We start from the raw sequence: 13,332 nt of genomic DNA on the forward strand, positions 1-13,332 counted from the left end.
GTACTTGAAGGAGCTAAAGCAACAATTTGACGAGGTCCATCTGGATTTCTCGAAATAGATTCCGAACAAAAATAGACAGATTTGCATGACACCTTTGTGTTGCCGACCCATTGTGAATAAGTACATAAACTCATTTGTTTGTTAATTATATTACGACATGGTACATGTCGCAATAGTTTAATCTCTCGTGTACGTGTTTGTGAATAGGTAATCTTCTATCCAAACCCCCGACAACCTCGATGGTGGTATGTTATTCCTTCAGCTCCCTGAAGTGCGAGAGTATATGATCAAAGCGATGTTCCAAGCATAGATGAGGACAATATGCAAATAGAGGGGTCGATATTGCAAGGGGTAGAGGCCATCGAAAGCTTGGAGCCAGCATCGGCTAACAATGATGGAAATACAAGAGTCCAAGAATTCTTTGAGAACGAGGTGGACTCATCCTTTTGTGGTGACATGTCTATCGACCTTCCAGTGTATGCGGAGTTGTGTCAGGAGATTGACATGGGACCATAGGATACTTCATACTTGGAGCATCCACTTACTCAATTCATTGACTAATCGCTTATAATGGTATATAAGATATGCATTTTAAGTGAGATTATTTTTTTAAGATTTATATTACTGTGCTTTGTATGATTTAAATTGATTATGCTAACATCATTTTTTGTATGTGCAGGTGACATTTTCAAGATGAGTCGAGGGATGAGCGATGAGGAGTTGCAAGATATCTTCATGCGCATGTCTTCAGATCAGATCGGGAGATTCAGAGACATGGCAGACTAGGAACTATCTCAGACATCGTTAGGCCGCTCTGATAGATCTACTTTGGCGTAATCGGATGCTTCAGCTTCGAGCAGACGAGGTCAATGCTCCAGACTTAGGCCAGAGGGAGGGAGTGCTTCAGGGTCAGGGGGATGCTGTAGAGATACGGAGGCAGTGAGCCTACAGTTGACATGGGATACAGGTGCGACTCCTCGCTCTTGTGGCGATTCCAGGGAGCGTGGCTCAGGTGGATGCTATGGAGGCACGGGCATGGTGTCTCTTTCTCATCGTTCTGCTAGAGTTGTGTCACCTCCAGGATTTTTCATACCTGTGGGGACGTCTACTCCAATTACTCTGGCTTCTGTTCAGCCGCCTGTAGGGTGGCATCCCTATGGGTGCCACTCCGACAGATATTACCCCGGTCGGTACACCGGATGCACAAGGGTCTCCTGGATATGCCCAGGAGCGTGGACACAGGTGGGACAGGACCCATCTTAGGCATATCCTAGGGGGATATGCTTATCTTGTCAATGATAGGTCAGGAGCTATCTTCATGAATGATGAGGAGAGGAGGGTGATGGCTCGCATGAGAGAGTTGTGCCAACAAGTTTTTTTGCACAACTTCTTAGATCATTGGAAAAACATACTGGAGGGGAGCAAGGACTGCATAGTAGCATCCTTGTATGGGGAGTTTCCAGTTCTAGCCTTAGTAGATAGATTTTCTACGGGCTAGATGATGGATTGCATGCGTGCATATATGTCACACAAACGATCGGATGCACACAAGGCACTCAAGAGTGGGGTTGCAAAGCCTGAGTCGCTAGACACGGACGACTGGCACCGACTAAGGGAGGAGGCTATAGATTCTCTAGGATGTTGGAGTCAGTAACGCGAGGCGGTGAGGGCACGACTAGAGGCCGAAGTGGTCCATCATCTTGGGAGTAGCGGCCACAGGACATATCTGGAGGACTTTGTAAGTTTTTCTTTTGTTTTGCTTGCTTATTTTTTTGCAATATCATTTGTACTAACAATCATGTTTCTAACAGTTAGTATTTTGTTTTCTTTGCAGCACTCCATTACAAATAGCGATCCGACTGGCCTTGAGACTCGATATGCAGAGAGGCACGGTCTCACTGCATTGATCGACTGATTGTATAGACGCAGTGGCCCTGTAAGTCACTCATCTTTCTTGTCCGTAGTTACCATGTTTAATTAGAATGCATTATTGTATGGTGGACTGATGTGTTGTTGTTTTTTTTTTTGCAGAGTCCGTTCGATGCTCCTTTGCGGCGGGACGAGCTTTCGGATGGTGAGGATATGTAGCTCGCCCTTGGATCCCTGGAGCTCACACACCTTCTTTTTTTTGTCTCCTGATCTGTGTAGACATTTTCTATGTAGTAGTGATATCTTGTCATGATTGTACCAGTCGCTTTCATTATGCGATCATGTATTTATTTCATGTATTAGTGTTATGATTTGATCAGTATACTTTGTTTTTGTTTACGCGAGCATTGTACACAGTGCAAAAACTATTTTGTATGGCCCAAATAAAGCACACGGTGCTATAAGCTGCCCTACCACAATTTTTTTTTTCCCCTATTACCCTCGCTATTAGCGTCACAAATTTATTGCACGCGTCGTTATTGGCATTGTTATTAGCGTCGCAGAGTGTCGATATCAGTGTCATTATTGGCGTCGATATCAGCGTTGATACCGACACAAATAACGACACTGATACCGATTGTTCTATGGCGTCGCCAATAACGACGCTTTTTGCGACGACAGGGGCAAACTTTGTTATTTACATTTTCGTCGCTTTTAACGTCAGTATAAGGCCTATATCTTGTAGTGTCCTGTTATGTATGTGAGGCAATGATAATAAGAGATAGTCAAGCAAGGTTGGTTGAAAAAATTTGGGTATGTTATGTTCTCTTCCCTTGAGAGGAATCGAGATGTCCTTATTTGGAGAGAAAGTCAAAGTGATCTCTCCAGAGGATGAACTCTTCCATCTAGGTTACATCTTCTTCTAAGAAAAATTTCCACTAGATTAGGTATCCTTGAAGGGTGTGGTTCTAAGATCCTCTCTCGTTGGACATTCATGAGGACATGCTCAGGATTAGGAATATAGGACTTCAGTAGGCTTCCATGAAATACATTCATAAATCCTTAGATGAGTGAGTAGAGCTATCTTGTACGTATGTGTCCCAAGGCATTTAATTATTTTGTACAGCCCACAATATCTAAGATTGAGATTCTTGAATTTCCCAAGAGATAAGAAACTCTTCTTGGCCAAACCCTTAAAAAGACAAAGTCACATTCTTTAAAGATTCAATTTATCGTCTCTGGGTTTGTATATGCCTTCTACTAGTCCTCGGCTACCTTTATGGTTGGGTCAGAGCTTTGAGTTGCAACCTCCAAGAATATTGTAGCCATGAGTTATAGACTCCACATTACTTACAATAGCGCCATTATAAACATATTAAATTATAATTCAAATAATTATATTTCAAATGCAAAATAAGCTAAAAATATGTTCAAAAACTAGAACAAATATGGATCTACCTTTTAATGCAACATAAACAAAAAATCATTTACACATTTAAAGTAAGTTCGATGAATCTGATGTCTATAATGCCTCATCTGTTATGACATGAGGCGTGCACAAAATTAACATGTACCATACCATGTATTAGGATGAAACTACTCTTGAGCATAAATTTTTCCAGACATGAATCACAATCAATAACCTTGTGCTCATTAGGGACCATAACAATAAAAGGTTGTGTGGGGCCAAAATTACAAACATCAAACAAGAGAAGTACATTTTATGTGTGGCCTATTTTCAAGAGCTACTAGGCTAGTACTTCATTGATGCAAATTTTATGCAGTTGTAATTTGGTGGATATGGTGAGTACCTACATGCTACTAGAAGGACAAGCATTTAGACTTACAATAAGAATGTTTACATGCTGTTGGAAGGGCCTACCAACATTCTATAGATTATGCTTTGTTAAGACAATAGCATGTACAAATTATTCTTTTAGCTTAATAACGTGCCCTCAATCAAATCATTGGCATTTAAAAGTTTAAAATGAGTAGGACAAAGACCCAAACCTAAGATGCAAAGGCCATTAGAACCATTACCATAGGAGATTGAAATGTGGGCCAAAGTTGTACTTACAAATAGTCCAAAAACTAGAGAATGAAGGAGAAATACACATATGCCATAGGTCGAACCATGGAGGTGAGTGTATATCCTACTATATGTTACCCCATGATCATGTAGTGTCATGGTGGAGTGAAGACAAAGGAAGCCATAGTAGTGAATGGTGGGAAAGAAGCGAAACATAAGATTTTGAAGCATTAGAATTAGGGATTTTTTCCTTGACCATCATAACTACTAGAAAACATGGTTGAGCAAGAATATAATAGTGAGTTGTGGAGGAAAAAAGAAGAACAAGAATGAGACCATGATAGCATGAAGGAGACTTGATTGATTTTAGTTGATTGCAAGAACATTGTTTTACAACTTTATACCTTTGATATACACCTCACACATTGCTAATGAGATCCAATTCACTTGTGTCTCTAGCATCACACATACACATTTTAATACTCCTAATGTAAATATTGTCATCAATATGCTTGTTGCCTACTAGTGGAGCTACTTATATCTACCCTTACATTAGGTACTCATCAATGTGTTTGTAGAATTAAGGTGAGATCCATGGCTTAAAAAGGTTTGAGAGTGTGATGTATATGAAGGAAAATCCAATGGAAACTTACCTCCTTCCAACTTATTTGTCAAGTTTTGCAATCACATTTTTCCAAAATTATTGAGGTGCCAATAATGCAAGTCGCGTCACTTCAAACATGAGAATGTATACTTAAAATATATCACACACACACACACACACACACACACACACACACACACACACACACACACACACACACACACACACACACACACACACAAACACACACACACACACGCACGCACGCACGCACGCACACACGCGCACACACACACACACACACACAAGCACCAAATGTGACTCACATGTTGAGGAAGCCTAAGAAGTGTGTAGGTGTCACATGGAGGGATTTCCTACCCACTAGATGGGTCCGTCCTATGTGCACCATGAAAGAGCATTCTAAGATCAAATACATTATACATATGAGTGGATTTGTGATAGGATGATCTTGTGTGCCAAGTTTGAAGGTCTATTATTGCCTCTATGAATAGAACTAATTGGGTCAAAGGTATTATAAATTGATTATCAAAGTAATCAAGGCATATGAAGTCTTTAGGATAGATATTGAATATGGACTCCTTATCTTTGATGTAGGTAGAGATATAGTGATCATTAGGATTATCGAAGTAAGCAAGGGTATAGGATATAGACTCCTTGTCTTTGATTATGGTGTTTAAAAAGATCAAGGAGTTTGAAATACTAATAAGGGGTATATCATCATGAAAATGAGAACAATGATAAAACCACTTTAGAATGTCCCATGTTTGTTTCTTTGCGAGCTACCTTTGGTAAAATATGTATTCAAAGTAGAACAACTATACATTACACCATAAAGGGGATTTGTGTGCATGCATGCGTAGTAACATGTAGATAATCATTCATCACTTGTGTCCTTTTCTCGTCCCTTGTCTCTAGCTTACAAAGAGGCATCCATTTAAAGAGAGCAACAATGGTACTAATTTTTTTTATGGGAGGTAATCCAATAAGTGCTTAATATCAAGTTATAGAGACTTTGTGATGATAGCTAAAGTCCTCATATAGATGTGAGAAAGTTTGTACTGTTGTCTTTTAATCATAAGATCTTGCATTTAAATTAATTATAGAATATGTAAATTAGAAGCACCTTACTTTCTTGCATTGGAGATCATTTTCTTCACGAGCTCTTCCTTGATAGTGTGTAGGCTGAATGGTGAGATGGCAAGACAACTAGAGCCTAATCAAATAAGTTAGTAAGCCCATTGACTGCAATGATAGTGAGGCAATTGAGACTTAGTTGATATAAGATGCTTATATTTGAATGAGATTGTTCATCTTCTCTACATTGTGTAGGCTTATCCATTGAGCCTAAATGAGCAAGAAAAGATCCATGTAGGGATATTCAAACCAGTCCATGGAATCTAAAAGACCAAGTTGCTTCAACAAGAGATTCGAGGAGGAGACCTCTTCATACTTAAGTTCCTCCAACAAGGGATGTGATTGTCTAGAGGAGGAGGAGGAGGATATCTTGAGCTACCCTTTTTACATATAGGCTGAGCTTGAATGAACAAATGACTTTAGCAAGTAAATAGGCAAGAAGAAGTAGAAGAGGAGGAGGAGCACGTAGGCTCGGCCTTTGGTATATTTAATATGGAAGCTAAATAAGAGAGCGCATGTGTTTACTAGTTTAGGAGAAGAAAAAGAAGAAGAAGAAGAAGATCAGAGTTGAATATCTTGGCCTCGTGTCAAGCGAGCCAAGAGGAGAGAGAAGAGGGCGTCTCTCTTGTCAGCACGGGCGTCCTCCCGAGCCCGACGTCGCTCCTCGACCTCTAGCCAATGCTGCTGCCTGCGGAGCCGCTCAGTCTCCAGCTTCTCCATGGATGCGAAGAAGGCCTGCTCGCGCGCGTGCCTGTCCTCCTCCCTCCGCTTCATTGTCTGAGCCCACTGCAGCTCAAGACATTGTTGCTGCTCGAAGAAATCTTCGAGCATCTCTTGCATCCTCAGCGTTCTCCCTCTCTCCGCTATGCTACTAACCCTAACGTTGTTTTGATGGTGGACCGGCCTCACTCCAATCTTCTTCGCCTTCGTCGACGCCATATCCACACCCTCATGAGAGGCCTCCAGATCATGTTCTTCTTCTAGTTCTTCCTCTGTCATGATCTCCTCCGAAGATCTGACGTCTTCTTTTGGTCTGCCTCTCTTTTTTGAAGTGGCCAATACTTGAAGATCCGACTCCAGTGCCAGTGGATTCTTTGGCGTAGTTTTGGCTCTCGTTGTGAAGATCGCATGCATCTCATCGAAGAATGGACACGATTGCCTTGCATCAGAAGTATGCTCCCCTGTTTGGCCTGACGTAGTACTCTGATCCTTGTCCACGGCTGTCATCTGGAGCATACACATGTAAGGTTATGAAGAAACCTAGAGACCTTTGCTAATTAGACAAAGTTCTTTCTATATAAACCTTAGAATGTGGCAGAAGATGAAGTTAATCAGCTATGTCCCATAACTCTGACCTACATTATCAAGCAATCTATTTAATAGCTTTGAACATGGAATTGGACGAACCCTAAAGACAATTTGGATGAAGGTTCTTTGTAATCTAGTTAATATACCAATATTGCCTGACCCTTACAGATCCTAGAAGGCTAAAGATTCTCTCATCTACTTGTCATAGAGTATTATCTAACCCTTACGTCTAAACCGTAGAGAGATTTGCTGGCCCACTTAACATATGGATGTTGTCTAACCCTTGCAAACCCTAGAAGGCGTGCTTGAAATATATTGAAGTTGTCTTTGGCAAACGCTAGCACATATTAAGCAGAAGACCATAAACATACCCAGCTGAGATAAGTTCACTGAGCACCGTTGCAGCCTCTCTTAATTAAGAATTTAAAAGAAGAACTCATTACAGTAGAGCGTTGTTTAAGGATACCACAACCTACTAGTACTTACAAGCATCTCATTGCAAAACTAATGAGTTCCATTAATGATAGGCAGAAACATACCATTAAAAAATATGCAGCCAGCCAACAACTATATATGTATGAAAAGAATGGTCTCTGATACGGTCTTACGCTGCAACGCTTGTATACTATAATTTGTTGAGATGATCACCTTGTAGCGGTTGACAAGGTTCTTCCACTTGCACTTGCACTGATCTGCGCTTCTGCGATGGCCTCTATCTTTCATCTTCGCGGAGATGAATTCCCACAGGGTTTTATTGCGTTTCGTCTGCGTGAAGTCCCTTTCGAGCTCTCCGCGGATGGCGATGAGGTCCCGGATCTCCAGGTGGCTCCACTGAAGGAGGCGGTCCACGTCCTTTCCTGATCCCAGGTGATCAACAGGAAGGCTGGATCCGAGGAGATGCTGGCGATGGCTTAGAGGCAGCTGCAGCAAGCTGGTGGCAGCAGTGACCTGCTGGATGCCGGGATAATTATTATTATTTGACATGGTCGCTGGTATGTGTCCGCCGTCGCAGACAGCCGGAGAGGCCGAGGAGGTATTAAAGCCGGGAAGCGGGATGTAAGCCAGGGTGGAGATATATTGCAGCAAGGCCGAGCTGCTGGATATGGAGTGCTGTAGGGTTTTGGCTATGGCGGATTCGGAAACAAGGGATGGTGTATTAAAGAGACGAGGCGGAAGCGATCAGTATTCAGTAGGATATGGCAAAGGACGAGCGCGACTGCTCTAAAGGAGGCTTCAGCATTTGATATAAGGACCCAGAAGTCAAACCGTGTCTTCCCTTTATCTCCATGCGTGTTCACGTCAGTCCAACCTTTCGGCTTTCCGCAACGCTCCGACATGGACTGTGCCCCGGTCAACTATTTCGGTTTCACACCGCGTTTCCACAAGACGATATATCCCCTTTCGTTTTCACCGACCCAACTTCCAAGGGCCAAGACCCTTCATTTTGATTCCAAATTTAACATTTTAAAAAATTAAAAAGATGCTCACAGCCCATTAAGTCCTCTACTTTAGTCTTTTAAAAAATTAAACATCACATCCCATCAAGTACACGACGATTAGCACCTTCTTGTAGTGCACAAGGTCAACAATTCATCGTCAATCTCACAGCAACTTCACAATGCACATTACAATCCGATGACAAGTCTACATGAGGATCCAATGGCAAGTTTCCATATGTAATGCTCATTTAATACATGGAGAAATGGAACAAATCTTTGTTCTAAAGGTCTAAATAAAATTGCCCCACCATATGTAGCGGCAACCCCACCAAATAGTAGGTCATATTTCTTATTATCATGCAAATATTTTATGTAAAGTCTATTTCATTAAATTCTAATTGCATGTTGAAATTGTTGAACCTGAGCATTTTCAATGACACATGGGAATTATAAACCAAATGAATAGTCCTAGGAAGTATGATCCACATTTTCAATTTTTGGAGATAGTTGAAGTTGTGGATATTGGGGCAAGCCCTAGGAAGGAACTTAATGTTTTATTTAGCAAGGTGGAGCTATATTACCACTTGAATTAGGTCTCTAAAGTGTGTGTTTAACAATTAAAGCAAGTGATCGAGGCTAATGTGTGTAGTTTTGGGATTCAATGGGGTGCCATTGGCACTAAGAAACCATTTATCATATTAGCGTTCAAAGGGATTTTAAAGGCACCCTACCTTTGAAATATATTTGAATAAATAAACCCCCTTTACTCTTTAAATTTACAAGCCTTTTTGGAAGTAGAATGCCTGTCCTTCATTAAAAAAGTGACACGACCATGAAACCAATCATAAGATTGTATTGCTATGGATGGGGTTTGTATTTCTTAAGGGAAAGAATAATCATTCTTAAAGGCAAGGCTATATACATATAAGTGACATGAACATGAAACCAATCATGAGATCATACTACTAAGAATGGGGTTTGGCACACTAATATTCATGCTTCAAGGCAAGGATATATACAAACACACACATATATATATTAATTAGCTAAGCTTTCTATATATTTAATTGCTTCATTAGACCTTCAACAAAATTAACTTTTTCAAATCTATGCAATTTAAGAAGAAACAACTCATGAACTTTGACATCTTTGAAAATTCCTCATAGTCCATTAAAAAAGGGCTGAAAGTTCTTAGTTTAGTCAATGCACAGTACAAAGATAAATGATTCCATTTCTTTGGTTTAAAAAGTTCCCTTATACACCACCTTTGACGATATTTCCAAGGTAAATGTTGTCTTACATTTAGTCAACACTATGGGAAGACATAGATCTTATGCCTTCTCGTCATGCTTGACTCTCTTGAAAGTGTTCTGATGCTTTTTTAAAAAAATCTTCTCCATTGGCTTACAACTGTAATGCAACAAGAAAAAAACTAGATTCAAAGTTTGCAAACATACTAGCTACAACACTTTTACTCATAATTTAAGATTGATTTGTCACAATATAATATCATACTACATCATATGGTAAAGTTACATTTTTAGCCTATGTCAATATATCTTTATTCCTTAACAATTTTTAAAAACCTTAAAACCGACCATGGCTCAAGTAAATAGATTTGGCAATAGACATTCTTATTGTATATTTGACAATGTCCATGAAGTTCTATTAGGATCTCATTTTTCATAATAATGGGTGAAATTTTGTAATAAACCATTCATACAAATTCGCGGTGTTATTTATAACCTTTGAATTTACTAGCTTAAAAAATACCAAGAACATTGTAGTGAGTATGTATCACTATAAGGAAACCCATGCATACCAATTATCCTAACCCCACACTTTCTAGGATGCCATAATTTGTGTCATTAAAAGTATCATTATTAGTATCAAAGCATTCATAATATAGGGATGCTGTTAGCAAAGCATTTTATGATGCTAATAGAAATGATAAACTCGGGCAAAAAAAAAACACAAAATCACCATGGCATTTTCTTCGTGGAAAATTTCTACACACACACACACACACACATACATAGAGACATGTGCGTGTGTGAAGAAGAAAAGAAAAAGTAGTTAAGAAGAGTGAAGAATGAGACTTGTGAACAAGAGTGAAGGATCACTAGGGAGTAGGAAGGTAGTGTGAGGAGCATTGAGCCTTGAGATGAGTTCCATCTTTCTTCTTACCTTCTTGTTTTGGGCATCTTGTGGAGAGAGAGAGATTAGGGGTGTTCTTGAGGACAAGGACCTTGAGCATGTTAGGATCAAGATGGATAATACCCCTGCAAATCATCTCATGAAAAGTTTACCTTTTGAGTGTTTTGCACACTACAGAGTGGTTATGGGCATTGGACAATATATTCACTTTCTTATTATACTTCCTTAAAGGTGCATTGACCTCTTTAAGTGGGAGGTTTTTTGGCAAACATCGTTTATATAAGTATACATTTTATAGTCATACATAAGTGAAAATAACAAAAAATAAGGGTTCCTTTTCATTCTGTACCCACATAACACTCTTGCATTCTCTCTCTCTCTCTCTCTCTCTCTCTCTCTCTCTCTCTCTCTCTCTCTCTCTCTCTCTCTCTCTCTCTCTCTCTCTCTCTCTCTCTCTCTCTCTCTCTCTCTCTCTCTCTCTCTCTCTCTCTCTCTCTCTCTCTCTCTCTCTCTATCTATCTACCTACCTATCTATCTATCTATCTATCACCCACTCTACCATTGCTTTCCTCTCAACTGGTATCAAAGTTTCCTTTAGTATTCCTAAAATACTCATGGAAGCTCGTGCTTGGAGCGAGGAATGTAAGGAGTGAAGAATTGTTGCAAGGATGGTAGATTTGAGCTTCTTTGAAATTAGTGCTTATACTGCGCACATCTTAATAGAGGTACTATTTTCACACTTAACTCTACATCTAAGGCAAACAAGTACTTTGGATTAAGGAGCTATTGAGGCTTGATTCAAGGGATCTTATACCTAGAATTGGTTTCATTTGGATAGCCATTAGGGGCTAGAATTGATACAAAATAACTTGGCTTTTTGGAAAGAGATTTTAGATGCTTAAAAATATTGAGTAGTAATATTGAATCTTTCTAAGAAAAGAGGAATAAATATCATCTTGTATTTTCCTCCTCTCAAATTTATGTGGAGTAGAAGAAAAAGTGAGAATATCTTTCAAGCATTCACATTGGGAATTGTTCCACCCTTTTGAGTGAATATAGAGCATGCTGTAGAAGTCGTGGACTGCTATGCTAGTTTGATAGTACTTCAATATTTTGGCTAGAAATTTTGCATCAAACATTAGATGTAGTTCCCAATTCTCTATTTTACAAAGAATATTATTATTCTAATTCTGACAATAGTTTTAGATAGCACCTTGAAATTGGTTTCTTATAGATAGATTGCCTAACAATCTTAGGTAAATAAGGTCTTGTTTTGAAGCTTATTTTTAGCATGGAATAAGTATATAAGGTGTTTTCCTACATTTTGTATTAGTTTTGGGATATTTATGTTATTGGAGATATGATACTTTGGCTTTTTAGGGCACTCATTTTGTAGCAAGTTGGTCTCTTTTGAGCTTGTAGTTCATGAATACTACTATATAAAATATACAATACTATTTTCATTATGAATTTCTCATTGACATCAAAATGTGTATTTCTCAATATTGACAAGCTTGATGGAATAGACCTTTCAAATTGGAAAGAGAAAATATACAATATATTAGCCTAGAAGAAGTAGATGAAACCAATCAAATATGCTTGAGGACATGCATACAGATATATATGAAAATTTAGATGAGCTAGTACACTCCACTATTACTTTAACACTCTTAAAGTCTTTGTATTTTAACGTAAAAAACACAAAAAATATATATAGTGTATGGAAAAAGCTTGGTGACCTATATGAAAAAGAAAGTATAGTCTAGTAGGTTTAATAGATTAAAAGCACATTGGTCTTTGCATGGAGAAGGGTGTGTTGATATCTAATTAGATCAATGAGTTCAACACTATTTTTAGCCAATTAACATTCCAAAATATTATCTTTCATGATTTAGTAAAGGCTATATTCTTATTAGTCATATTGCCTAAGAGATGAGTAAATTAAGGACAACCATTACTAACTATTGCAAGTGGAAGAACATGAAAAGGGTAGAAAGGAAAATGAGAATGATGGCAAAAAGAAAGATAAAAGCAAGGCAAACATTTAGGTGATAAATGCATACAACAATGATGATTGTGATGTTGTGTATCTTTTTTTTTGTTTAATGTATTCTTAATTGACATGGATAAGGCATGTCTCAAAATTGGCTATTGGATTCTAGAGTATCATTTCATATCACTTTGCATAGAGAGTGTTTTACTACTTAAGATGTTTGAAAGAGAGGATGAGTCTATCTTAATTAAACTAAAATGTGGCATGAGAGAGGTAGTGGGAGTAGAAGATCATAAAGTCTTGATTTGATTCAGAGTAATTTGTCTAGGCCAATGCCCATAGATTCATTGGGAGAAGCCTTATACTTTGTCACTTTTATAGATGATACCATAAGAAAAATTTGGCCTTATCCTATTCATAAGAAAGGTAACATGTTATATACATTTCAAAAGCTTTTTAAATTTATAGAGCACCTTGCATGCCATTTCAAAATTTTGTGCAAAACATTGTATAAAGAGAAAGTTGATAGATAATCCCTCTCAAAATGATTTGTTTCAAAAGATGAACTGGAACACTTGAAAAAGGGTCCATAATAAGCTCTCTAATGCTAGTCTCACTAATGGATTTTGGACTAAAACTATAAAGAAAAAATGCACTTGATCCATAGGTCTCCTAAGAAGTCATTGGATGGCAACACACTACAGGAGTTATGGTCTAGCAAGAGACCTAGTTTTCATTGCTTGCATGTTTCTCACTGCGAGAAATTTTCACATGTACT

The 13,332-nt window shown here is 38.7% G+C and overlaps 1 protein-coding gene across 1 annotated transcript; it reads right to left on the reverse strand.

Moving 5' to 3' along the window:
* Window positions 1–5,781: 5,781 nt before the first annotated feature.
* LOC148038380 (trihelix transcription factor GT-3b-like) lies at window positions 5,782–8,170 on the reverse strand. The gene is made up of 2 exons (XM_087671277.1): window positions 7,614–8,170; window positions 5,782–6,884 (listed from the first exon to the last, which is right to left on the reverse strand). Exons 1-2 carry the CDS (start codon window positions 7,947–7,949, stop codon window positions 6,219–6,221), a joined length of 1,002 nt encoding a protein of 333 aa, XP_087527403.1. The 5' UTR covers window positions 7,950–8,170; the 3' UTR covers window positions 5,782–6,218.
* Window positions 8,171–13,332: the final 5,162 nt, after the last annotated feature.

Source organism: Lygodium microphyllum, chromosome 3 (genome assembly GCF_053477565.2).
Source record: "Lygodium microphyllum isolate KBCC chromosome 3, Lygodium_microphyllum_v1.1.10, whole genome shotgun sequence".
Lineage (NCBI taxonomy): Eukaryota > Viridiplantae > Streptophyta > Polypodiopsida > Schizaeales > Lygodiaceae > Lygodium > Lygodium microphyllum.